This window comes from Pollicipes pollicipes, unplaced genomic scaffold (genome assembly GCF_011947565.3).
Source record: "Pollicipes pollicipes isolate AB1234 unplaced genomic scaffold, Ppol_2.1 Scaffold_2555;HRSCAF=2994_pilon_pilon_pilon, whole genome shotgun sequence".
Lineage (NCBI taxonomy): Eukaryota > Metazoa > Arthropoda > Thecostraca > Pollicipedomorpha > Pollicipedidae > Pollicipes > Pollicipes pollicipes.
Window position 1 is genome coordinate 10183851 of NW_023596136.1, and position 14672 is coordinate 10198522.

The following is a 14672-nucleotide window of genomic DNA, read 5'->3' on the forward strand; positions in this document are numbered from 1 at the left end:
ATAGGGGCCCTCCGCACGATCCCAGTTCTCGCGATCCGTGCTGACATCAACCTGCCAGTGCTGACAGACCGGCGTTCTTTCTTGCTGTTTCGGTACCACGACACATCTCGAAGTGTGCTGAACCACGCGGTATGCGCTACTCTTAAAACCAATAAGCCGCGCCCACAAAGACGGCAGCGAAAGTCGTGTTTCCTATCCGACGCTGTCAAACAGGTGCAACGAGCCCTTGGCATCCCATGCATACGCGTTGCTCGTAGCCCTCCATTAATGCCTTTCTGGTTTACAATGATCTCTCAAAAGAGTATCAATTTAAAACTAAAATCGGAATTGTCCCCTGTTGAGGTACAATCTGCCTCACTGGAGTGCCGAAATACGCACGCTGAATGCGTTTTCTTTAACACCGATGGATCTGGTCATGGTGACCAGGTCGGTGTGGCAGACGTCGGTCCTGACTTTCGATTCACCGGACATCTTCCAAACTTCAGCACGGTGTTCTCTGCGAACGTATACAATACAAAACGAGTGCTGTTGCATACCAGTCAGACGTATTCGTCAGGCTACGATTTGCACAGACTCCAAGGCATCGCTGCAGGCCCTTCAGCGAATCGATGATTTCAACCACCCGTGAGTGTATGACATCCACAATATAATGCGTTCGCTACCTACCGACCAACATATGACCTTTCTGTGAATACCGGGACATTGTGGCATCGCGGGAAATGTCCTCGCTAACACCCTTGCGAACGAAGGTGGCCTTTGGACATTTTGTACCTTGGACAATACGAACGTCTCCCGTGAGGCCACATCTGAAACGCACCAAAACCACTACAGGCGCGCGTTCAGGAGGATCCGCGTTCCATCTTTTCTAAGCGCGCCCCAGGGTGATGTGAGTCCGTCTGGCCCGCCGTATCCCATCCCCACCACATGTTGTTGTTACTGTATGTTGTACTCCTCTACACAGACTATTTCAAAGCACTTTCGGCTTGAGTTCTTCGGAACAAATCACTGGTGAATGCATCCTCTCTATGGGGGCAGGCTGGAAGCGAGTTTCACTAATAATTTTGTGGTTCTGGTGCAAACCAATGCCATTTCCCAGGTGCAAATGCTTTATTGGATGTGCTAGGTCGAAACAGATCTCGCCAGGTTCTCGTGCTCAGGTGCGATTTCATCACGACGTCCGGGACAGGATCGGTTAAGACAGGGCCAGTGTGGCCTGGCAGCGTTTGGAGGGTGTGGAGGGAGGGGGGGGGGGGGGGGGCGGGGCGGTGTTTCACCAATCAGCCCTGTGGCATGTGTGGATTATGCTGGCCGAGGGAACGGCCCGGCGCCCCATGTAGCCAAGCTTTTACTAATACTACGGTTTTTTCCCATATGTATGCAACAAATTGAGATTCTGGGTGAGGGTACCTGTTGGCCATATTTTCGGTGGAAGTCTGTGGAAGCAAAATGGCACATGTGTGGTTTTCCCGTGCTTCCCCTCTCTAGTGCTATGCAGTCTCTCCCCTCCTATGCATTCAGGCGCTGGAGCTGATGAGCCACATTAGCATCTGCTTATTTACAGAAGTTTAAGCCATGAAGGTTGTCGTTCAGAGGGTGTCCAATGCAAGTGTTACAGGTAATATTGAATGTTGGAATACTGTCATTTTGGTTGTGTCATTTTGAATGTAGGATGTCTGCCATTTCTGGTTTTCATTGTCAGATTTGAATGCTTATTGTACTTGCTCAGAAATATTTCTGCTTGATGATGTTAAGTTATAGCCTGTACCCCTGTGACATCGAGACAAATTGTGGTCATGAATGAGAGCTCAGGACTTGATGTCCATTGCTTTCGTGGTTCGGCTATTTTTGTCGTGTTTAAATGTTGTGAGAATGTTCAGATAATTTGTAATGAAATGGAGGATTGTGGTCAGATTGTAACTGTGGCATGACTGATGATTCTTCATGCACTGTACTAATCGCTGACATTATTATTTCAGTTGATGGGCAGCTAGTCAGCAGCATTAAAAAAGGCCTGTGCATCCTAGTTGGCCTCTCAAGAGATGATACAGATAAGGATCTAGAATATATGTAAGCATATCACTTTCTGTTGGTCTTCAAAATATATGATTTTGTCTGTACTTCCTTCCATCTACTATCAGGCTCAGACTTCAGTCACATGACATGCTCTTGATACAATGTTTTTTGTATTTTCATGATCATCTTATGTTTGCACGATTGTGCCAATGTTTGGTAGGGTATAACACATCTGTTTTTAATACAAAATGCTGCTCGTGGGAGGGGGGGTGGGGTGGGGAGAGAGAAATAATGCTGTAGCTAAGTAGCTAAGCCATGTCTGGGTCAAGGAAAATAACCATTCAGGCAGTGCCAACAGTTAGCAACTGACTAACTGAAATATGATGCAACATGCATTGCATTGGCATGCCTCACATGCACTTAGCATAAAATGTCTGTTATAGTGCCACAAATTGAGACAGCATTTTTGTCAGCATGGAATGTTCAACCACATGCCAGATTCTGAGGGCTCAGTTCAGTGATCTTATTTGTGGCACTGAAACATGTTCACTATATAGAATGCCCTTGTGAACACATCAGGTGTTTATATGATCTGGCTCACAACTAGAGGCAGTAATTTGTGTCCTTTACACCATTTAATATTTGTTGTTCTGCTGGGAGAGGGGAGAGGTATGCTATTTCAGTAGGGCGCTGTGAGACCAGGCCAGAGCCAGACTACTCTGACCATGTGTCGTTAGGAGTCGCAAGGTGCTGAACCTGCGCGTGTTCGAGGCCGCCGATGGCAAGCGGTGGGCGTGCGGAGTGCGCGACAGTGGACTGGAGGTGCTCTGTGTCAGCCAGTTCACGCTCTATGGCAAGCTGCAGGGCAACAAGCCCGACTTCCGGCGTGCCATGGGCGGCGTCGAAGCGCGCCAGCTGTACCAGCGCTTCGTGGACCGGCTTCGCGACGAATACAGCTCGGAGAAGGTCAAAGGTAGGGAAGTGCTGCCCGACTATGCTGCCGTGCCCACGACACCTACGCTCTCGGGGGTCGGTGTCGTGCCGGGTGTCTCGCCACCGGTGTAGCCGCAGAGCTGCCAGTGACCAGCGGTCGGCCGATGTCCGCCTGTCGCGGTCAGCACCCGTCTGGAGCTGATACGGGCTTCGCGTGGTGACGGTGCTGGTGCGATTGAGCGCTGCACGTGCTACGATGGCGGTTCACGGGCGTCAATCTCTGGACCGCTGTAATGAACATTGGGGAAACGGCAGACTCACGCGACTTTACACGCGCCCGGGTGGGAGGTCAAATTGACCGCCGAAGGTTTTTCGAGAACTGTTTCCGAACGTCGGGGCGTAGCCGCGCCAAATTTTGCATAGCTGTAGACAATTGAATAGCGGATCGTTTGGCATCAAATATTTAGATTTACCTTGTGAGGTCGCTGACCTATCGCAGGTCAAACGCGTCTCAGCGAGGACAATTTCTAGGGAATCGTTCAATCTGATCCAACAGTGAGATACAACAGTGAGATGCAATCTCTGAGATACTTTCTTTGACAGCACAACAATTGAATGAACAAATAACATTGACCTTAGGTCCGTTATTAAGGTCATGCCAAGGTCAACATAAACCTGCTTTATTACTGTAGGGCTTGTTGTATGGGGTAGTTTCTGGTGCGCACTTCAAATGTATTGATCAAAGGAGCCGTATTATGGACCTTCCATAAACTTCTTAAAGATCCGAATAGGTCACTGACCTGGAATGACCCAGACCAACATTTTGTTTTAAGGAACATACTGCGTGCCGTAATCTATATGGCTTATCCAAATGCAAAACTCAGTGGTCTTGTATGATTTTGGTCACCATGTTCTTCAAAAGGTCAAACGAGGTCACTGTCCTTATATGAGGATGTTACCTTTTGCTTAGAAGAGCTATCTAGGTTCCAGGGGCCCTTCGGAGACAGGTGTGTCTGTGCCATCCTGCATGACGACCGGAGTCAGGTCGCGCGGTGCGGCCCGGCCCACAGTAGAGGGCCCCTGTCTCACGACCAGCGGTCCCAGCTCACCTTGCGCTCGTTCCAGATGGACTGTTCGCCGCCTACATGCAAGTTTCGATCCAGAACGACGGTCCCGTAACGATCACACTAGAGTCGCCGTCTGGCGGCGGCGCCGACGGCTCCGCTGATAGCGCGGAGCCCAGCTGACGCCGCCGGACGGCTCCAGCCGGTGCCCCGCTGCAGACCCCAGCGGACGCCGCGGGACGGCCCCAGCCGGTGCCCCGCTGCAGACCCCAGCGGACGCCGCGGGACGGCCCCAGCCGGTGCCCCGCTGCAGACCCCAGCTGACGCCACCGGACGGCCCCAGCCGGTGCCCCGCTGCGGACCCCAGCTGAAGCTGCCGGATGGCTCCAGCCGGTGCCCCGCTGCGGACCCCAGCGGACGCCGCGGGACGGCCCCAGCCGGTGCCCCGCTGCGGACCCCAGCTGAGGCTGCCGGATGGCTCCAGCCGGTGCCCCGCTGCGGACCCCAGCTGACGCCACCGGACGGCCCCAGCCAGTGCCCCGCTGCGGACCTCAGCTGAAGCTGCCGGATGGCTCCAGCCGGTGCCCCGCTGCGGACCCCAGCGGACGCCACCGGACGGCCCCAGCCGGTGCCCCGCTGCGGACCCCAGCGGACGCCACCGGACGGCTCCAGCCGGTGCCCCGCTGCGGACCCCAGCGGACGCCGCGGCACGGCCCCGGCCGGTGCCCCGCTGCAGACCCCAGCTGACGCCACCGAACGGCCCCAGCCGGTGCCCCGCTGCGGACCCCAGCGGACGCCACCGGACGGCCCCAGCCGGTGCCCCGCTGCAGACCCCAGCGGACGCCGCGGGACGGCCCCAGCCGGTGCCCCGCTGCAGACCCCAGCTGACGCCACCGGACGGCCCCAGCCGGTGCCCCGCTGCGGGCCCCAGCTGAAGCTGCCGGATGGCTCCAGCCGGTGCCCCGCTGCGGACCCCAGCTGAAGCTGCCGGATGGCTCCAGCCGGTGCCCCGCTGCAGACCCCAGCGGACGCCGCGGGACGGCCCCAGCCGGTGCCCCGCTGCAGATCCCTGCCGCGCTCTCCGTCCAGGCGTCCGAGGCTGACGGCACGTGGCGCCAGCTGACACTCCTAGGGCGGTCCGCGAGCGGGAGCCGATCCATCCGGCGGCGTCCAGAAACCCAGCCGCTGTCGCCGCAGCCCTGGTCAACTGCTAGTCTGCTGTCGCGACTCCAAAAACGCGGAGGATCCCATTGCCCCGAACGTTACCAGTCGTGTCGTGGCGCCTTTCGGTTTTCATTGGTTTGGGATCCTTGCTATGCTGTGGTGGTGCCACGAGATCCCCGGAATGCGACGCATTCGCCAGCCAGCTGCCTACGCGCGTGCGATGCCCTTCCGATATGTTGAACGGAGTCCGGCGTGTCGCACTGCCCCTGACACACATCGGATTCTCTGTCGGTGTCTATTTAAGAATATAGTCAAATATGCAATGCCTGGACTAATAATGGTACACATCCGTCCATATAAAAACGTACATATGGTAGCAAGGAACTGCTTTTCCATCACTCCGTTGGCGAAATTCACTTCTTCTCAGGCACGTGACATAGAGCTGAAAAGCACATGCAATGAAAACTTACGATGCGCGCAGTGCTCGACGCGGGTACAGCAGCGGGACGAGACAATCACCACTCGCTTGACATTGAGACCACCACCGTCTCTAGCCGGTAGACGGTGTCCCTCACTCCCATAACTGCTGCTTGCCGTGCATGTCACGACGGCCCACAGAGCAGTACATTGACAATCAGTACGTATGTGCTGAGGACCGACCACTGGTCAAACTGTACTCACAACTGCCTGTAAGCGTCCTATAGCGCCAGAAAACGGCGCCAGACCTGCGTAAAACAAACAAGCTTTGGCATGCTGTGACCTGCAAGAACGGATCGAAAGCCCGGCACGAACAAGGCTGGCACACGCCCGTCCGGTCTGCCAGAGGCGCCGGGCAGGGGCGGGCGGATGGCTGGCGCGCGCCCGTCCGGTCTGCCAGAGGTGCCGGACGGCGGCGGGCGGATGGCGCGGCGAGTACGTCGAACACAAAATAGCTCGCCTTGCTCCGAGCAAAGGCAACGGCCTGCCGACCACAGGCTCGCGAAGCGGCACCCAGAGAGCTTTGAGCTATGAGCCTTACGGTCGACAGTGGCGTCTGATGCCGCGGCCAAGTAAGCGAGATCCGTATGGTAGAGCGGCGCCCAACGCGCCTGTTCCGCTCGGTTACTCTGCATGCCGGGGCAAAACAACGTTCATTCCGTCGAAACGATGCGCTTTAAAATACAGAGAAGCACGGGCGGTAAGCGCCCTGGCCGGCCGGGCCCGGCCTCGGGTGCGCGGTGGCCGCCGCTGCTCGCCGCGTGCGGCAGGTCAGTCACAGCAGAAGTCGTAGTTGGGCGGGTCGGGCGGAATGGGCGGCGGCTGCTGCGGGATCTCCAGTCCGTCCGTGTCCAGCAGGCGCAGCTTGATCTCCATGGCCAGCAGCATGTCCAGATCACGGCCGGCCTCTTCAGAGGTCATCGGCTTACCTGCCAAACCGAACACGTCAGCTCGGGTCACCGGGACCCCGTTATGTTCCCCGCAGATCTGTTTACAGGAGCTCCGTCATATCCCCCGGCAGGTCAGACCACAGGGACCCCGTTATATCCACCACAGGTCTGGCTACAGGAACCCCGTCATACCCCCGGCAGGTCAGGTCACAGGGACCCCGTTATATCCACCGCAGGTCTGGCTACAGGAACCCCGTCATACCCCCGGCAGGTCAGATCACAGGGACCCCGTTATATCCACCGCAGGTCTCGTTACAGGAGCCCCGTCATATCCCCATATCCCATACGTCATATCCCCAGCAGGCCATGTCACCGGAGCCCCGTCATATCCCCGGTAAGTCATGTCACCGGAATCCCGTCATATCCCCAGCAGGCCAGGTCAAAACAAAGGGGAAAGTCGGGTCACTAGCTAAACGCACAGATATATCCTAAACATACCATCAGGCCAACAAAAGGGCGCAAACGGCACCACATAAAAATAAAAACCTCGGAACGAGAACAAACGCGGTTAAAGCTACACAATCGCGAACAATAGACTGCCGGCTCTTGGCCCTCCAGGCGCCGCCCCGGCCCCCCCCCCCCCTTCCGAGGGTCCGGTGCCGCTGCGCCCCTCCCCGTCAAGAGCTCAACGCCCCCTCCCCCCCCCCGCCACCGAGGGTCCGGCGGCGGGACAGCTCACCGAGCAGGGCGTTGATGCCATCCGTCCAGTAGTCGAACGTCTTCTCGTCGGGTGCGACGAAGTCAAGAGAGCCGCCATCAGGCGAGTCGAGCAGCAGCGAGAACGCCAACTGGAACGTCGACTTCTTGCCCCTGACACACACGTCACCGCCCGGGTTACGACAGCGGCCCCACACGCGAGCAGCGCGCAGCAGGCAGACGAGGAGGCGGACGCATTCCGAACAAATGCAAATTCGTCGGTTTTGAGCGATCGCTTTGGGACACGGATAGTTTTGTGTTACTTCTATCAATCGATTTCAACGTGACCACTATGCACGGCCACGCCACAGCGCACGACACTCGTGCGTGCGGGTCCTTCGCCAGGGTGCTCGCAGTGAGCATAGATAATCTTTTTAGCGCAAGTAACGATTCGGCCGGGCAAAGGCGGCAATTGGCTGAAAGTACAAGGCACGCACGCGTGTTTAACAAAAACACGTGAACATGTTTCAAGACCAGGCTGTGTCTGCGGAGCCCTCGGCTCGGCAGTCCCAGTGGCCATCGACGCTCACTTGTCCTTCATGTGCGGGCAGTCGCGGCCGGTGACGAGCGCGCGCACCTCCTGCACGGCCAGCTTGTTGGCCAGCTCGTCCAGCGACGGCGCCGCCTGCTCGCTGCAGTCGCCGTAGTGCAGCAGCTTGTGGTTGGGCGACAAACGCACCACCCAGAACTTGTCCTTGGCGCGCTGCAGCCGGAGGCCCGCCCCTCAGAACGGCGGCACCGGCCGCGAAACAGCGGTAGCGATGCGTAGGAAGCGCACCCCGATTCACATACCACGCACTTCTACGCCCAGTAAAGGTGAAACCAAGTGCAAGTGAACTGACTGCGTGACTGCGCAGCGAGGCATGTTAAGTAGTAAATGGATACAGAAACTGACGCCGAATTGTTACGATGCAGAGAAGTAGAAACAGACAATCCGGAGCACACATGCGAGCGATGCAGCTGTTTCGTGACACATTAGACGGACGAAGAACATATCACACGAACACTTACATCGAGGTGCGACCCATCTGCACTTAAGCAATCCTATGCAAAGCGCCGATCCGTTGTGAGCTCATCTAGTATCCCATTCCCGTTGCCTAAAAGAAACACAGAAGGACGAGCGCCGTCACCATCCCGCACTGCACAACATCGGACAAGGGACGGCCGTCAGTGCGCCGGACACAAACCTGTCCACGCGATGTGTATTTGGTGAAGCGGGTGCCCTCAACCAGGTACTGCAGCCGCTGCATCTGCACCAGCTCCAGCATGTCCGGCGTCACCTGCTCTCGCAACTCCACGATCGGACGCGCCTGAAGCAGGCGGCCAAACCGATTCAGCAGCCGCCGCGGTTTCAATCGCGGACTTACTGGGGGGAGCAGACGGCACCAACATTCCCATAGTCTCCTTTCGGGAAAGATATGGAATAACTTCCGTGCATCCTGTCCTTTGGCAGTGCCAATCAAACTTCCACACATGTCAAGTACAGAAAACAATGATATATCACAAAATATACCTTCAATGTTATCCAAGAACTGTAATTGCCTTTCATTGCATACAAGTGAGCACAGCAGCGCAATGTGTCACGCGGTCTGCGCAACGTCTGACTAAACGGCGGAACAGTCTGCCGTGCGGCGGCCGGTCGCTCTGACTGGTGCCAGCAGCCCGTCCGGGATGCCCCCGGTCGGCAGCCGACGCCGGGACCCACCTGGCTCTCCCACTCCTCCTTGGTGTTCTGCTCCTGCTGCCAGATGGTGTTGATCTGGGAGTAGGTGAGGTTGTTGAGGCGAGTGCGGAACTCATCCAGGGTGGAGGGCGGGTCGGGCCGCGTCTGCGCCTCCAGCTTACCCCCGCCACCCTCGGCCAGCTTCTGGCGGCCGTGCAGCGCACGCGTGATCTGCTCCTTCACCACCGACATCACCTTGTCGAAGTCCTCAGTAGTGGCGCGCATCTCCTTCCAGGTCTTGTTGAGCAGGTTGATGCATATGCAGAAGAATTCCTCAAACGGATTTTCCTGGAAGAAGAACATGGGGTAGAAGACGCTGCCCTGGTCGGACGGCGGCTCGCCCACCTTGAGAATGCGACACAACAGCGCCGTCAAGCGGATGCTGGTGCGGCCGAACGGGCACTCGTGGTCGGAGCCACACGAGTTCTCCAGCACCAGTCGCGTGTACAGCTCGGCGTGTGACTGCGCCAGATACAGCATGCAGTCGAGCGCCAGCACGCCCGGCGGCGTCTCGCTGAAGTCGTGCGCCGGGTTGATGCCGTCCTGGAAGCCCAGCTGCTGGTAGTCCTTCGCGAAGCTGCCCGGCTTGCGCCCGGCCGAACCCTTGCTCTCATCGTCCAGCGCCAGCTTCCGCAACTGCTTGATCTTCTCCAGCACCTCCGGGTCCTGCGGGTTGACGGCACTGCGCATGCGCCCCTCCAGCAGGTTCAGGTTGAGCGTCTGCAGCACGTACAGCTGGTGGGCGATCTCCTGGCCCATATCTTGACTGCTCTTCACGTTGATGACGTACGTCTGGATGACATTGCGAAAGCTCTTGGAGTTTAGGCTGATGGTGTACTCCTCTTTTCTGCGGCCATCAGCACGAGCGAACAGCGCATTGATGAGCGCCAGCGAGTTCTGCTGGACGATGGCGTCGGCGCGCTGCAGGTGCGTAATCAGGTGGTACATCTCCACCTCCCCGCTGATCAGTTCGTGCCGGGTCGGCACGTTCACGATCACGCTGTCCAGAATGGAAAGCGCAGCGCGGAGCGCCTTCTTCAGCTGCTCATTGAGCAGGCTGGGCCGCGTTTGCAGGTTGATCTGGCTGGAACGATCGCCGACGCGGCTGGTGCGGTCCGCGCCGCGCGCCGTGGCGCCGTCAGCCGCCAGCCGGTTTACCACGGCGGCCACGCGCGACACAAAGCGCGCCTCCAGCACCTCCCAGAGCACGATGCCGTGCTCCATCAGCTCGAGGAAGCTGGTTAGCGCGTTGGGCAGCGCCGCGTCACCGTATTGGTCAGCCTCAATGCCACCGATCAGCAGCTGGAGGCCACCCTCGCAGATAAACTCGGCCGCGAACGTGGGGTCCGGGCTGAGCCGGCACAGCGTCTCCAGTCCTTCCGCGGCCTCCTCCGACTTCAGCTGCTGCAGGATGGTGGCCGTGGCGCGCGCTGGCGACACGTCCAGGAACAGAACCCAGCCATTGCGCACCTCCAGCTTGTTTTTCTCTGTGATGTAGCGCTCCTCGCTGTCGGTGAACTTGAGCGCGTACTGCTTGGGCTCGGCCAGGCCCCAGGAGTTGGCCAGGTCCAGGATGTGCTTATGCAGCGGCTGGCTGAGGTCGACCTCAGTCAGGATCGGCTGCTTGCCATCCATCCGCACGGCGATCTTCACCACGCTGGCACTACTTGTCTCTGGCATGGCGGCTCGCGTCCGGCCCGGCCCGACACACCTGTGAGACACGCGCGCAATCAGGTGAGCACACCAACTGCCGCGAGACGGACGCGCCGCACATCGCTCAGCAGACCAGAGCAGTGCATGCAAGGACTCGCAGGAGCATTATCAGCAGCACCCATGGAGCATTACATAAATTACTTAACACTCCCAGCTCCACAACAAAGGATGGATGCAAAACTTTTCTGTACAATGATCCACAATTACCAGATAATTTTTCCAACATTTGTTCTATCTGCCCAGCTGAGAGTAGGCATAGTAAGAAAACATGAGAAATGCTTAAGTGAGAGCAACAAACTTAACAAGAATAAAAAACACACTGGTGATTGGGGCCATAGGACATCAGGACCAAAGACAGAGTCAGAGTCAGCTGTCAAAAACAATGGCAATCAGAGGTTGAAGCCAAAATCACCTGTGCAGGATGTTTCAAAGCTAACTTCAAAGCCAATAGAGAAAAAACAGTGGTTTTACAAAATTGGAGCAAAAGCCTACACTGTTTATATGCATTCCTGCCTGGCAGACCAATCATGAGCTGTGACCCCCCCAGTGCAATACAGTGGCTATTACCACAGACGGCATCTCACATGCCTTAGCCTCGGCAACAACCTTATTAGCCATGACATCATGTGCCATTCCAAGTAGAAATGAAAATTCTGAAAGCAACAAAATGAAACTGTGTAAATCAGGATTTGAATCTGAAACTCATCTCCAATTCTCAAAATCATTATCTGAATCAGCAATTAAATGAGATAAGCAATGCATTACTGGAATGCAATGACAAAAACAAAACCAGAGACCAAAATCAAATGACCTTCATCTAGCAAGGGGGTTTCTTCATCTCCCAAAGATGTTTCGAGGAAAGCATTCCAACACATGTTAAGCGCCTACAAACTTGGGTACTCAGCCAGATATTTGACTTCAAGAAAATCAGCAACAACTAAATGCACACAGAAGTTGAGAAGTTACACAACATCCCAGTGAAATTGGCTTGCAAAGTGAGATCTCTATGAGATAGCCCACAACTGAGCCTGTCTGAGGGCAGTCACAGCTGCTGTCCCAGGGGACAACTTGCAACAAAGTGTTCAATAAGTCATATCAAGCACTGCAGTTTGTTAAGCTTTTGCCAAACATCATGCTGTTGACTAAGAATTTCATGGATGGTAAGGTTGATGGGAGTGTCCCCACCTTCAGGGCATACTTCAAAATATTCCTGTGAAACCCCAGGATGAGTGGCATGCAATAGCATTATGTGGTACACCTGCAGCACTGCAAAGGCATAACATAGATATCAATTCTAGTAACCTTTTAGTTTGGATAATGCTGCCAACATCTTGTAACAGGACTACACTTCCTCCCTGCCATCACTTCAGTTGTTATGATGATGACAGAATCTGCACTCCAGGACTGTGACTGGCTGACAAGTTGCATATTCCATCACATTAGAATGAAAAATGCCTTGGGAAAGATATTGGCTTCTCTCCCTCAATCTTTCAAAGTAAGCCTTTCAAGGATGCCAGCTAATGCACAACATCTGCTTAAACCATATCTTAGAACATCACATGCAAGAAAAGTAAGTATTTCCAGGATGCCAGACAATACACAACACATGCACCAACCATATATTTTTTACAAGACACAGAAGAAACACTAGGGTGACTACAACATCTGAAAAGGGCATTAGGGTCTTAGTGTGAGCATTAGGTGTCATATTGGTCTTTCAAGACAGAACTTTCCAAAATATTGGGACAACACGATATCCAAGGCAACCCATTTGTTTCAGGTAAAATATGAACAGCGATCACAAAGCTGGACAAGATGATCTTACCTTTGAAATAAGATAGCTATAAAACCACCCTGCCGACCGCAAGTACCGACAGAAACATTCCAAGAACAGATCAGTGCAGCCTTGGATCAGTCAAAGGACAGATCAACAGACTTGTCACATTCAATGTCTGAGAACGATGGGCGACCGCCTGGGGTTTACTACAAACAACTAGCGTAACAGTTTGAGGCTGTCATGTCTGAGCACCATGCCACATACATCGCTAAATCTATCGCGAGGATATATATATATATATATTAAAACACCGGTAGTGTCCGTGCCCCTCCCAACGCCATGGCAATAGAATTACACATATGTCTACCAGCTGCCAAATCGCATGACGTCATCGCCCTCATCTGCCATGGTCGGTAATACTTAGTACTTGCAGTGTGGTAGGAATGAGGGTTCGGTAGAAATTATCCCAGGCATGCAGCTGGCAACAGGCATAGGCCGTCAAGTTTGTGCACGCGCTCCACTGCTTATTATGCTTCGTTGCACTGAGTGAGAGGTCTTTACTTCTTCCTCCTCGTAAAAAGAAGCTAAGATAGGCGACTGAGCTGGAACGTAGTGGGAAAGAAAGAAAATTACCCGAGGCGCACATCTACGCTTCGGCCACCTCGGCCGATGATATTTCCAAGTCTAATAATCAAGTCTGTGATATTAATAAGTCAAGTCTGTTACGGGACATAACCGCCAGACTTCAAGACAGGAGTTGGGGAGGAGGCAAAACCTCCAAAAGACCACTGTAAACCGAGTTAAGTACTACGCACGCATGTGCAATTTATTACGCGCCGTCTAACAACTATCCCTCTTTCCCGACGTTTCGATTTGCACGCGCGTGCTTGCCAGGGGCGCGGTCAAAAGGTCGAGACTTGGACATCCATGGCAATCTCATCATGCCGGTCTGTCAGCGGCCATTTGTGGTAAAAAAAACAAAATAGCAAAATGCGATTAAGTACGGGACTCCTGCAATCAAGAATGCACTTCTCCAAAATTCACCGTGCTTGAAACCCTGAACCTTTGAACTCAGAAGGATAAAGGGCTGGCAATAGCGTCAGAGGTGTCTCAACAAAGGTTAGCTTGTTTCCATCAGGGCTCGATCCTTTTGTTCTTAAAAAACAGTGGGCGAAAAGCGAAAGATATTGAATTATGCGAAACACCGTTCCACATTTAATAAAACTGAAGCAAGCATCAGATAGCACCGAAAAGCTCACTAATAAGAATTGGTATACATCATAAGCGTAGGAAGGTTTCAAAAATGGGGGGCAAGCTCAGGGCGTGCTTCACAAACCATTTTCTGGAAAGCGGGCCCGATGACCGGAGGGTGGGGGGGGGGGAAGGGGGGGGAAGTGCTATAGATGAAGGTTGTTATCGTTTCTTATTCAGATGCCACGACCGTTTTGATAGATATGCACCTAGAGCTGTTTCTCGCTGGTGCACAATCTTGTCTGTTCGACTCGTCTGTGTCATTCGGTAAATAAGGCTGCCCGGCTTCCCAGAATTATTCGTCCATTTCAACGTTGCCTTTCCTGGGGAGGCGAAACCCCACGCGCGGGTAGGCATTTTGGGTCATTGAGGAGGCATCTGCCTCCACAGGGTAAATGCCAAAATACGGCCTGGACATAGGTTGGTGAACATTTTGAAGGCGAATTGATGGCTCACACTGCGACAAATTTTGTATGCGCCTTCATTTCGCTGGCTGGTTTTCAAGAGATAAGACTTGTCGCAACATTTTAGGCAGAAACGAATTCGGAAGCTTGAAGCTGTCAAAAGCAGTGTGACAACAGCCACACAACTGAAAATTGTCCTTAAAAAATCAATCCACAAAATGAAGACTCTTCTGCCATATATCTCTTAACTGGGTGCTGCTGCCGTCTGCCGTCGGCGGCCACTGCCCTGGGCCGGCTGTCTCCCGCATGACTGACTGCAAACTGGTGGTATGGGTGGTTTGCTCCATATTTCTCGATCAATTACTAGTTTTTTAAATTTTTTTTTCAATTTAGCGTTTTGGGTGCTACTGATTGGTCTGTAAAACATATGTAAAACACCTACAACAGTATATTTTCGAATTACTCTTCCTTACACCACACCATCGCAGGAATAACCTCCGAGAAGCT

The 14672-nt window shown here is 54.3% G+C and overlaps 2 protein-coding genes across 8 annotated transcripts; one reads left to right on the forward strand and one right to left on the reverse strand.

Moving 5' to 3' along the window:
* The first annotated feature begins 806 nt into the window (after positions 1-806).
* LOC119109306 (D-aminoacyl-tRNA deacylase) lies at positions 807-4215 on the forward strand. 7 transcript variants are annotated; one of them, XM_037232908.1, is made up of 5 exons: positions 807-886; positions 1519-1615; positions 1977-2067; positions 2751-2986; positions 4072-4215. In XM_037232908.1, exons 2-5 carry the CDS (start codon positions 1573-1575, stop codon positions 4191-4193), a joined length of 492 nt encoding a protein of 163 aa, XP_037088803.1. In that variant the 5' UTR covers positions 807-886; positions 1519-1572; the 3' UTR covers positions 4194-4215. The 7 variants fall into 7 exon arrangements, with proteins under 7 accessions (XP_037088803.1, XP_037088829.1, XP_037088845.1 ...); XM_037232934.1 differs by having other exon boundaries at positions 1562-1615; XM_037232950.1 differs by lacking the exon at positions 807-886 and adding an exon at positions 978-1008 and having other exon boundaries at positions 1562-1615.
* Positions 4216-5000: 785 nt separating this feature from the next.
* Positions 5001-12783, reverse strand: LOC119110205 (engulfment and cell motility protein 1). The gene is made up of 6 exons (XM_037233943.1): positions 12559-12783; positions 9003-10731; positions 8485-8607; positions 7828-8000; positions 7281-7411; positions 5001-6580 (listed from the first exon to the last, which is right to left on the reverse strand). The coding sequence occupies exons 2-6, from the start codon at positions 10698-10700 to the stop codon at positions 6423-6425; spliced, it is 2283 nt and encodes a 760-aa protein (XP_037089838.1). The 5' UTR covers positions 10701-10731; positions 12559-12783; the 3' UTR covers positions 5001-6422.
* Between the last annotated feature and the right edge of the window lie 1889 nt (positions 12784-14672).